Source organism: Blastomyces gilchristii, assembly GCF_000003855.2.
Source record: "Blastomyces gilchristii SLH14081 genomic scaffold supercont1.15, whole genome shotgun sequence".
NCBI classification, from domain to species: Eukaryota; Fungi; Ascomycota; class Eurotiomycetes; order Onygenales; family Ajellomycetaceae; genus Blastomyces; species Blastomyces gilchristii.
Window position 1 is genome coordinate 125411 of NW_003101668.1, and position 11985 is coordinate 137395.

General features: G+C 45.7%; 4 protein-coding genes across 4 annotated transcripts; 2 read left to right on the forward strand and 2 right to left on the reverse strand.

Annotated features, from left to right (window-relative positions):
* Positions 1–1086: 1086 nt before the first annotated feature.
* On the reverse strand, positions 1087–5115 carry BDBG_06041 (tRNA methyltransferase). Its single transcript, XM_002622815.2, has 4 exons — positions 4724–5115; positions 4544–4641; positions 4303–4427; positions 1087–4185 (listed from the first exon to the last, which is right to left on the reverse strand). The coding sequence occupies exons 1-4, from the start codon at positions 4815–4817 to the stop codon at positions 3696–3698; spliced, it is 807 nt and encodes a 268-aa protein (XP_002622861.2). The 5' UTR covers positions 4818–5115; the 3' UTR covers positions 1087–3695.
* BDBG_06040 (MYB DNA-binding domain-containing protein) lies at positions 1447–4016 on the forward strand. Its single transcript, XM_002622814.2, has 2 exons — positions 1447–2788; positions 2870–4016. Exons 1-2 carry the CDS (start codon positions 2358–2360, stop codon positions 3258–3260), a joined length of 822 nt encoding a protein of 273 aa, XP_002622860.1. The 5' UTR covers positions 1447–2357; the 3' UTR covers positions 3261–4016.
* Positions 5116–5258: 143 nt separating the features above from the next.
* BDBG_06042 (cell polarity protein) lies at positions 5259–7653 on the forward strand. Its single transcript, XM_002622816.2, has 4 exons — positions 5259–5560; positions 5658–6064; positions 6444–6663; positions 6771–7653. Exons 2-4 carry the CDS (start codon positions 5786–5788, stop codon positions 7163–7165), a joined length of 894 nt encoding a protein of 297 aa, XP_002622862.1. The 5' UTR covers positions 5259–5560; positions 5658–5785; the 3' UTR covers positions 7166–7653.
* BDBG_06043 (L-aminoadipate-semialdehyde dehydrogenase) lies at positions 6103–11371 on the reverse strand. Its single transcript, XM_002622817.2, has 2 exons — positions 10926–11371; positions 6103–10834 (listed from the first exon to the last, which is right to left on the reverse strand). Exons 1-2 carry the CDS (start codon positions 11208–11210, stop codon positions 7580–7582), a joined length of 3540 nt encoding a protein of 1179 aa, XP_002622863.1. The 5' UTR covers positions 11211–11371; the 3' UTR covers positions 6103–7579.
* Between the last annotated feature and the right edge of the window lie 614 nt (positions 11372–11985).

The following is an 11985-nucleotide window of genomic DNA, read 5'->3' on the forward strand; positions in this document are numbered from 1 at the left end:
GAAGTGAAGACACGAAGGAAAGTCGTAATTTTGAGTTCGATGTTTTCCATTCCCTTCTCAAGCTGCCGAGAGGTTCATTATGATTGAGGATAGAAAGGGTGTTGAAAACGAGGTGCGCAAGGACCATCGCCGGTCTTATTATCGCTTTAGTTTTATACAAAACATGTGCTGTACCTGCGGCCGTGCAACTTGCAGGGTGATTCAACAGATTTGAAGCATAGCTAGATGCTTTGTACTCTGTATCACCAGCGGAGATATATAGTGTCCAGTGTAGCTGGTCTATCTATCTCCCTTTTTTCGTCTTGTCTTTCGCTTTTGAGAAACCATTTAACTAACGGCTGGAGCTGCCTGCCCTATGAGGATTCCGACTTTGTAGTAGAGATAATATACGTGTAGATACGCAAATTTATATAAAAGCTCAATGATAATAAGAAACAGACAGACAGAAAGAAAAACTTCAGACCGATCTTTTCTGAAGTCGTAGTACTAAAAGCTGACAACGTATTGAAATAGAGGTAGTTAACGTTAAGGGCAAATACTAAGCCAAAAAAAAAAAAAAAAAAAAAAAGGAACTAAATCGGGTTGTTCACTTGGATCAACCTAGTATCATGTCAATGCATGTCATGAACGCAGCCTTTGTGACTGTTGTTATTATTTACAGCCATTGGTTTACTAATAGTATTTAGGACGAAGTTTGCAATAAATGGTCAAATCTAGGAGATGTGCGGAGGGTTGATGATCTATCTCTCAAAATTTATATACAACTGGCAAGGTGAATCTCATCTCATATATCAAAGTATTTAACCAGACTGACTGCGCAGCCATCTTTTTCCTCCTTGTTCTCCTTCGCTTGCAGCCAAATCCTGGATTATTTAGATTAGTTAGCGTTTTGTGGTTTTTTGTTTTTGTTTTGTTTTGTGTTTTTTTTATTTTATTCTCCTCCCCTTGACCCCGCCAGTTATCCGGGCAGGATTGGGGAAATATCATGGTCTCTAGAGAAAAGCAGCTCATGAAATAAAAAAAAAAAAATAAAAAAAATACAGAAGGTAATTACACTTTACAAAATCTTTCACAAGAGAAAGGGAGAAGAAAGAAAAGTTCAGCAGCTGCATTATGTTCAGCAGACATGAGACGAACGTACGTGTCACCCCGGAATAAAACAAGCCAGTTTTATAATTTTTATTTCTTAAATTTTTAATACTTCCACTTTTTTTATTTATTATTTATTTTTGCATTCTTCCGGGTCTTTTTACACTGCTCATCGCGTGTGGCAGCAAAAGGTTAAAGCGTAACGAAGGCGAGTAGACTCGGACTTGGTTTCGAGCTTGCAATGATGTGCAAGGAACTTTGGTCCAGGTACGAAAGATGGACCAACCGAAAAGCAAGATAGGGAGAAAAAAAAGTAAAATTTACATGTGAAATGACTTAAAAATTTCCTTTCCTTAGAAAAAATAATAATTGAAAAATTCAAGAAAAAAAAATAATAATCATAATATGTCGTATATTTAGCTGCTTCGGAAAGGCCCAGCTTTAACAAGATGCTGATAGTTGATTGATGTCTTTAACCCTGGCTTGATCCCGCTCGTCCTTCTTTCTTTCAGTTCCTCCTTGACATATCCACCAACAACAGGAACATGTTCACTTGCCCTGTCTTTTGTTGCCTGCTTGTTTTCTCCCGCTATTATCCCCTTGCCACTCGTGACTCAACTATAAGGCACGCAACAACAGGTGGAAACTGACGCCTGCAAGTTCGTTCGTGGAGCGAAGGACGACGGTAGCCAGTGATCTTGTAACATCCCAGCTTTCCCAACCATTGGTCAAGGACCCCCAAAGCGGAAAATAAGGCAGCACTAGTTAGACCGACTCTCTTTCCCTCGCCCTTATTTTTTATTATTTCTTGTCAGGGAGCTTCCCACCCTTTCTAGATCAGAGCGGTACTGTACCACATTGGGACAGACGAAGCTTTTCCTTTCCTTGACCTGGGCCCTTTCCTTTGACCGTTCATCTAGCCTGGTTTCCGCCCTATTGCTGTCGCACCCACATGGCGTAGGAGCGGTGGCGGATGATCGACTTCATCAGGTTTAAATCAAACTTCGCCGATATATTTATTCTTGCTCGCGTGCTGTTCACCATCTTAGGAACCAGATTCTGGAATATCTGACCCATTTCATTTTCCTTCCCTTCAGGGAACTGGTTTTCGATTCCTATCGATCATCTTTTGGGGTTGTCTTCTACGTCTCCCCTTCCTCCTGCCGCCAAACAGACACCGTGGCTGGATCGAGTGGCAAGTATAGTTTTCTCTCGCGGGTCACGGAGGAATTGGTAAATCCGGCTTAGACCAACTAGGGTGAGAGCACATGGACATCTTGCATATCCGTCAACAAACTCCCGCAGAAAAGGTGGATATCGCGTCGCTTTTGCAGTCTTACGATGAGGAGGCGGAAAAGAAGGATACAAATGCCAGGAACGTGAAATCGGACCGTGTAATCGCAGAGGCAGACGTGAAGTCTTTACCTGATCCTCAGGTCCCATTATCCTCAAGACCAGGAAAACGTCTCCAGCCTGCCCCGTCTTTTGAAATTCCGGCCAAAAAGCAATCGAAATGGTCACCCCAGGAAGATGCTCTGATCACAGAGCTTCGAGGCAACGGGTTAAAGTGGGAGGACATCAGCAAAATGCTGCCCGGACGAAGCGCCCTTAGCTGCCGACTCCACTACCAAAATTATCTCGAGCGACGGAGTGAGTGGGATGAGGACCGTAAGAACAAACTGGCTAGACTATACGAAAGGTAAGCTCCCCTTAGAAAAGAGTAACGCGTACATGTAAATACGAGAGCAGTTGTTGACTCAGACCTCATAACCACATGCAGATTCAAAGCAGACATGTGGTCCAAAATAGCATTCGAAATGGGTATTCCGTGGAGAGCAGCCGAAGCGATGCACTGGCAGCTAGGAGAGCACGAGATGGCGAGACGAGCCGGTGTATTGCCGTTCCTACTCAGGCATCCAACAACGGAGCAGCCACCGCCAAAGCTGCGCAGAATCAACACAGCAGCGTCGAGACCGAAACGAGATTCAGCAGTGCGAGGTTCGGGCCAACAGCTTCCTTCTGTTGCCGAGTTGACTGCTGGCGTACCTGCATACGCATCAGGCAAGCTGCGTGATCTTCATTCGAAGGTGAAATCTCCGAAATCGCCCTCCGAGCAAAAGGTTGGCCATCATGGAACACGCCCAAGTGCGAACACTCGTTCTAGGAAATGAAATGTCTTTCTTTCGAAGTAGTTGATAAGATAGGTTATGTCAGGACATGATTGCATAGCGTGGGTTGGGCGGCGGATAGACCGAGGTTTTGTATGTTTTTCTCCGTTTTGGTTCGTATTTTTCTTTTTCGTTCTTCTTCTTTCTCCCTAGTATTCCAAATCACATTTCGGGTTTTGCATACGTTGATTTAGTCGTGCTTAGCCATTTTCTCTTTCCACCCCCTCTCAAACTCACTATTTATTTCATTCGTCGTTTCCCCTCTTCTTATTCCTTTCTTCTCCTTCCCACTCCCTTCCTATCGCTTGTTGCTTTCAGTTTTTTGACTCTTCGTTAAATATCCCATTTAATTTTTATTATCTCCCCCAATATGTTCAATTGCGCTCCAACTCGAGACTGGATGCTTTATATAGCGGTAGCGACTTATATTGTTTGAATTCAATCCACTGGTTTTAAGTTTGCAACAGCCCACCAGTTGTCCTTTTCATATCCGTGATCCAAGACTTGACCACCGGCAGCAGCGATATCTCGTTCTAGCTCCTGCGATTCGTACAAATGATAGTAGCGATGAAAGGTCTTGGTCGAAGCCTCGGATTTGTCGTCCCCGCTTTTTTTTTCTTTTCTCACCCAGGGTACCATGACATCCTGGTCATCTCCAGCATCCCATCCCCTTCTGCTGTTCTTCTGTTCCAGTGCCCAGACGTAGATTAAAGCTTTGCCACCTTCATACCCACTTCGAGGTGGTTTGAGGGTCTGCAGAATACACTGAATAGCTTTAACTCTGCGCTCAGGCGTTGACAGGTGATGTACCACTGCAATGGAAATGGCAAAGTCGAAGAACCCATTCGGATGTGGTAAATTCAGATTGTCAGCGACAATCGAAGAGTGTGGATAATGCATGCTGGCAATCCGTGCCAAGGCTTCGGATCTGGATCTTGCATGTTTAGACAGGGATAGCAATGAGAATTGGGAGTTCCACGAGTACGAATCGCACTCGGGAAGGGTATCTATCATCAGGGACAAGAAAAATGGCCATCAAGCTTACCGGTCTGATGCAACAATGAAAACGCCGGAATTGACGGGTAAATATTTGCCATTCCCGCAGCCGATATCGAGGCCGATTGAGCCTGGCGGGCGTTCTTTTAAAAACCGCTCGACAATCGGCCAAGGCTACGCAGAGAACAAGAGTTTTTTTTCCATATTAGTGAGCTTGGGCAACAGACACCACAAACCTAGGCAGATATGAAATGAAACAGTCGTAAAATAGAAGATATGAACTAACCAACCTTGTATCGTGTGGAGGAGAAATGGTCTGCAATTTCTTGGTAAACATTATGAACATGCAGCTCTTCGTATTTTTCTGGGTCGTTCCCTTCCATGGTTCCTGCATGATTGAAATTAGCCATCGGGACAGAAACTGACAGCTCAAGGACAAGTCGTGAGACAGGGCCTCCCATTCAACTAACCCTTATAATATAGCTTTGTCAAGAATCGACTTGTGCCCAGGGAAATTGGCAGCTCGGAAGAGGTGGTGGTTGAGATATCCCCCTCTGTCAGCATCAGCGAAAAGCCGCCATTGGGGGCTCTGTTTAAGGTTTCGGCTATCGCGTCTGGATCGCGCTCAGGCCGCTTCAACCGCCAGATCTGTCACGTGTAGAAGATCGGTTCGATTGGGTCTGTACTCCGTATAAATCTCTCTGGGAAGGAGATTGCATTGGGCTTTACGGCATTGGTCGATAGTAGCGATATACAGTGTAGGAGATGGAAGTGTAGGAGTAGGAAGAAGGAGGTCCAAGGTTTCTTGTTCGTGTGTGTGTAACTTTTTTACTAACTACTACATACATTTCATAGAGTTCCCTATATGACACAATCAAAAAATAAAATTAAGTGGTACGGTGGCATTTCTATGAAGATAGTCCACGCTTTATATCTCGGGAATTGTTGTCTTATTCAATGAATTAAAAACTCTAGTGACAGAGGGCATCTTCAAATAGAAACCAGTAAAAACCACAGAAATTGGGTAATGCCCACCGTCCCTCAATTCCGTTTTTGGTACTATAAAATGTCCAATCGCGATTATCACTCGCGCATTTTTAGGTGCGCCGAGAATAAATGATTAACGGTCTCGTCTTGGCGGGGCCGTTGACCACTTAAATCACCTGATATTCCCCCTTCTCCAGCACCATCATTTTCATGTTGATGCCAACTCCTTTTAAGAAGCTGTATCAGACCATTACCTAGGAGGCGCAAAGCGGTTTCTTTAAAAAAAAATAAAAAAATTCATGAGTTTTGGTTCTGAATAGGTATATAAACCCTTGCATTGCCTGTGTATTTTTTTTCTTTTTTTCTTTCTTTTTCTCTTTTTTTAAAGCGCGGGGTAATTCTAACAACCAAGAACAGGGACAAAAATACCAGCGGAGTCTAAGCCCAAAAGAGCCAGCCATATAGGCCACTGTCTAGAGTCTTCAGTCTTTAAACATCTAGAGGAGGCTTCAGTAGAAGTTATAGTCCTTTAAAATATCCTCATCATGGCGTTTCAACCCACTCCCATGGACATCCCGGCAATCATTTCCGTTGCGCCAGGCAGCGGGGGGCCGGCGGGAGATACACCATCATTCGCCTCAGAACGTCGCATAACTCCGACGTGGACGGTGTCACAGTTGAAAGCTAAACTGGAGACTATGACCGGAATTCCGCCATCCAACCAGAGACTTAAGTTGAAATCCCCTGGTAGAGAAGACCAGTGGGTCGAGGGAGAAGATCGAGTCGTTGGCGACTGGGGTCTGGGTAGGGGATGCGAGTTTGAGGTATGCAACCGTGGAATGATGTCTATTTTATAGTTATTTATCTTTCGTTATTTCCATTTCATCTGCTACGGGTTTTTCCTACATTTACATTAATAATTGGGCTGTCTACCTGGCGCCGTTCATAAGATATCTCTGGGACAAACTGATGGATAAAAGCAATAAGTCACAGGGTGTTATGTCCTACGATGATTTTTGGAATCACATACTGCCTTTGGGGTATTTACATTTTGAATTCTCGCGTGCGCTTCCGCATGATTACTATCATCCTTACTTGCGCCTCCCAACCTTCCCTCTTCCCCCCTTTCTCCCCAGTTTACTCCCATTTTGAATTACCTATATGACTATTTGCCCCTACACTCAAAGCTAACCACATGGCCAGGTCCACGACACTCGACCCCCATCCGCGCGCCCAAATTTCACCGATCTCTCCTCAGTAGAAAAATACACACTCCCAACCTCAACCTACGAATCCCTCCCCAAAAGCGTTCTGTCATGGAAAAAGAATCAGAAACTGGGCCGCTTCGACCCAAAGGCGCTCTCCCCTGATCAAATGCTCAAGCAGCAAGTGGAAAAGGAGCAGCAGGAGATTAAACAGAGAGGTATGTATAATTGAAGAAAGCCAAGAATGAGACCTTCGCCGCTCTTTCTCTGTCTCTTCCACAAACTTTCCATTTTATATTTATACCAACGCGTAAACACACACTAGGCATCGAACTTTTAAAGCGGGCCATTATCCACCCCTCCACCCCACCCCATGTCAGGCGCGGGACAATCCGCTTCATCGGGCCCGTACCTACCATTCCTTCTCCGCTAGTCAAATCGTTATCATCATCAGCAACGGAGGGCAAAGACGCTAAAGAAGAAGAAAAAGAAGAAGAAGAAGATGATGATGATGATGAAATCACAGACACAATGGTACCGATCTGGGTCGGCATTGAACTTGATGAACCTACTGGCAAAAATGACGGGTCTGTGGGAGGACGTCGGTATTTCGACTGTCCGGACAAGAGAGGTGTGTTTGTGAAGCCGGAGAGGGTTGAGGTGGGTGAATTTCCGCCGTTGGATTTGGGGTTAGATGATGATGATTTGGAGGAGATTTAGGGATATGCTTTAATTTTTTTTAATTTTTATTTTTTATTTTTATTTTGAGAATTTTATGTAGCGAATCGACATGTCTATCTAGCCTAGTCGATCAGCTATACCAGGAATCCAGGGGTTTTTTGCCCAACGGATGGTAGAGTTGTGATGGTGGGTATGTGAAACGAGGTTTAAAATGAGGAAGAGTGCAGAGTTGACAAGGAATAAAATGCCAGAAGATCCGTTTTTTCGTTCTAAGCTTGGTACACACAATTCGAGAGGGAACAAGTTCGGCAAGTTTATTTAACAGGAAGTTATAACTCAAAACTTTTCCGTATACCTGTAGCTAAAAAGGATTGAGTATATATCAAAGATATTCAGATACCATAAGAAATAGTTCACCGCGTGGTGCACGCAGATAAATCCATATCATCTGCTTCATTTAGGCATGCCGCCACGACCTCCGACAGCTCCCACAGCCTCCAACTGCGCTGCACTGACGTGGACCTTAGGCAATGGCCGGCCTTTGGCCGACGGTTGACTCACGAACTCGATCTCTGCCAGGTAGCTCAAGTATCTGCCAACATCCTCCCTACTGATGCCATATCCGGCACTTTCGTCTACGCCAGTCCAATTCTCAGCATCAGCTTTCAAAATTTTAATGGCATTTCTATCATCGAGCTCGGGAGCTCGAGTCGTAGCTGGAAGATCGTTTACACAGAAATGATAGAGAGGCATTAGGGCGTGCTGCTCTTGATCCTTCTCTGGGCCACCAGCTGAAATGTATTTCTCCAGCTCATCCTTCCAAATGTCATAGTCGACCTCAGGAACTCTGTAGCCATAGAACTCGAGAAGGGACAGGTATTCGTTCATACGGAGACGTGGGTGGCCAGTCACATGGACGACATGCACGCCACTTGGGAGGGGGTTTAGAGCGGCAGCTACGACCACACGAGCGACATGCTTTACTGGGACAGAGTTGACGGTGTTGATTATGCGTGGCCGGCTGGATAATTGAATACAGCCCTTCAGCATACGGATCAAGAAGTCGTCGGTATTGCAAACACCTGTCTCAGCGTCACCTAGGATGTATCCCGGTCGAACAACAGAGCCCAGGAGGCCTCTCTTTCCTGCTGCGCGGACGAGCTGCTCAGATACCCATTTCGTTTGCCCGTAGCCAGTTCCCAAGCCAGTTCGACTGCCTTCCATGTCATCGTCTTCTGATATAGCATCTCGACCCGTGCTAAGGTGTTGTTGTGAGAGTTTAACATAATGATCCGTGTCAAGCACGCTCGTAGAGCTGACAAACGTGAACATCTTTGGTTTTCCTTCATTGCAAAGCCTCATCGCGTCAATCGTGGAAAGAACATTTGCCGCCATCATATCGTTGTATGGCCGAACCCAATGGACAGCCGCTCCATTGTGGATCACCAAATCGACTTCGTTGGCTAGAGTCTGCCAACTTTGCCGGTCAATACCAAGCTGTGGTTTGGATAGATCTCCGACAACGAAGCCTAGTCGGCCTGCCCATTCCTCTTGCCATAAGCCATAGCCCTGTAGGGATCTTCGAAGTCGATCAAGAGCAGCTTGGGAGTCCTTTACACCTCTCACGTGCACAGTCAGCTTGATGGTGCGACTAGTTCTCTCCAGGATATCTTTGATGATGTAAGAGCCTAAAAAGCCAGTTGCACCAGTAAGAAAGACTGTAGGGCAAGGGGATTTGCGGATAGCTTCCGGGTCCGCCGTTTGATATGTAGTTGGCAGTTGCTTGAGAAGTTCATCCCGGGACTTGGAGTAGACGGAATCTTTCTCTTCCTCTGTAGCGGCACCTGCTTTGACGATGCCTTTCTTTATATTGAGTAGTCTATCAACTTGTGCACTAAATCCACCTAGGCTGGGGTATTCGTAAAGGGTGTTTATTGGGACATTCGCGCCCATTTCTTTGCGGATGGTCAATAGCATCTGCTGGGCTAAGATGCTATGGCCTCCGAGATCGAAGAAGTCATTTTGTGGGGTAATAGTCTTTGGATTCAGGCCGCGAATCAGATCGGCCCACTTTGTTGCGACAGCTCGTTCCGTCTCGGACATAGACTCCCATCTTTCCAAGTCTTCTGAGGAAGCAGGCTCGGACTGTTCTGCAATATCAGGGAATGGGAGCTTCTGCTTGTCGACTTTCCCATTGGGATTGAGCGGTAGCTTGTTGAGAACAATGAAGATTGTCGGCACAGCGTAGCTGGGTAAGCGATCTTTCAAATGATCTCGTATCTCCGTTTGCATCCGCCTGAACCGTTTGGTATAGATAATTGCGGGACCGATATCAGTTCCCTCGTCCTCAACATCCTCGAGGCCTTGATCTTTCAACCATCGTGGCCACTCTTTCAGCTCAGGGACAATGTAACTGGCGAGTGTTGGCTCCTCATATCTATCTCTCCGGACAAGAGTCTTGCAGTCTCTGATTAAGGGATGTTGGCGCAAGTTATTGTCAATATCATTGAGCTCGATGCGGAAACCGCGGATCTTGACTTGGTCGTCGGCACGACCGGTACACTCCACATCTCCCGTCTCCAGGTATTTACCGAGGTCTCCAGTCCGGTAAAGTCTATCCCTTGGGCCGAAGTAGTATTTCCTCCAAGGCTCACCTTTGTTACTCTTTTTGTCAGCTTCAACCCACCTTTCATTGTCCACGAACCAGTTCAAAAGGAACTTTTGGCTGTTCAAGGCTTGATCTCCCTTGTACCCCTCCGCAAGACCAGCAGCACGGACGTATATTTCTCCCACTTCTCCAACCTTGCATAGCTTGGTACGATCATCTCGATTGACAACAAGGAGCTGAACGTCTTTCATGCCCTTCCCAGCTGGTACGGTATCCTTGAGTTTGTCCAGGTAGTCATGGTTCTTCGCCCGGCTCGGTATTTCATAGTAGCTTACTGCACGCTGCGTTTCGGTAGTCCCATACATGTTGACTATGTTGACGTTCACGGCAAGTTCCCTTAAGCTCCGACAGTCCCTCGTGGTCAAGACGTCGCCAACGAAGAAGGCTCTGTCTAACGATGGAAATTTTGCTGATGCGCCACCAACGAGAATCTGTCCCATTGCTGGTGTCAAATGAGTAACAGTAGGCTTGTGCTCACTCATCCATTCTGCAAGCTTCTCATGTTGGATATCCTCCTTCGAGGGAACCAACAATTGCGCGCCAAGAAAGAGAGGAGTGAAAATATCTCTTTGTACGGGATCATGTGCAATTCCTGACAGAAGGGTAAATCGGCTCTCTGAAGTAAGCTCGAACCTCTCAGCCATCCAGCCAAAGTATTTGGCTAAACTGAAATGACGGCCAAGAACGCCCTTCGGTCTTCCTTCACTGCCAGAAGTAAACGAAAGTGTGGGATTGCTATCAGGCCCTACGAGTGTAACTGGAGAGGAAGAAGCCTTTGACCTGACCTGGGCAAAGATATCCTGTCCATCAATCTCGCCCCCGGATAAAAGTCCATTGTCGTGAATACGTAATGATGGTACTTCCGCTTTCAATTTAAGCTCTTCATCGATATACTTTCGCACAGTTGGCGCCAAAGGGCCGGCCTCGTGCGTTGCTCTTTCAATATTAACCAATGCACAAGGCTGGGAGACCTCCAGGTATATTTGTTGCCTGGCTGGTGGGTAGGCAGGATCGAGGATGCTCATAGTTGCAGCGGACATCTACGTTAAAAAGGAGGAATTAGTATACCAATTGACCAGATAGAAGTAATCCAAGATAAGAAAACAAAGATACACAAAGAATTGGACATACCAAAGTCCCCATAATGCTAACAACCAAGTCGACAGACCGGTGCGCCCAGATCATCACAACATCGCCATTGGTGACTCCGGCATCGTGAAGGTAATGTGCGAGGGTATTTGATGCCTCATAGATCTGTCTGTAGGTGAATCTCCTCTCCGGAGCTTCCAACGATTCAGTTTCTACCACGCATACTCGGTCTGGGTATTTCTTTGCGTTCTCAGCGAAATGCGACTGGATTGACCCGACATAACCAGACCAATCCAGGTCAATGGTGGGGTCTGGTAATTCCACCATTGTGAAGGAGATGGTAAGGAATTGACGTCCAAATTCTCTGCAAATATACTAGAGAAAAAAATATTAGCCTAGCAATTCACCGACAAACATATAGATATTTTTGTAGGCCCATTGAATAGCGAGTTAATGCTGTTCATTAACGAAATGGAGGTACTCAAAAAAATAAAAATTATAGTCCTTGCGGCATCGGCGAGGAGTCATAGATGGAGAGCTGTGGATGACTAAGCGTCATCTTGATGCCCCGCCATTTAATTGTGATGGAGGTCTAAAGAGTATGTATAACTATATATGCCCGAGACATTAATAATATAAAAACATCAACTCTCAGGGCTGTATGCCTGAGCATATGCCGATTTGCCCAAGGCAAGATTGCTTCTTAGAGATATGTAACGTGTCTTTCGGGATCGTTCTTCCCCTATTTTAACCAGGGTTGCTTGAAGCATTAGGGATACTATGTAAAGAATTATACGTTCTTGCGGCAAGCTTCCGGTTCATGATGCGATTAATTTCAATGGCATTTCTGGGAGATGCCCTTTTTGATTGCGTATATTTAACAATGCCGGATGTTCTCATTGCCCTGTATATCTGTTCATTCCGTGTCTCTACCATTTCAATCTTCTTTTGCGCTCTCCATCTTCTCCTTTCCAGTTATCAAGTAGCTGTTACCCACTTTTCAAGCTTGCTGAAAACCGCAGTTGCTGCAACATGCCTAACCCCCCTCTAGGCTCCCCAACATGAATTCGGAAGGGAAATCCCCAGAGCGAATTGGAAGCAC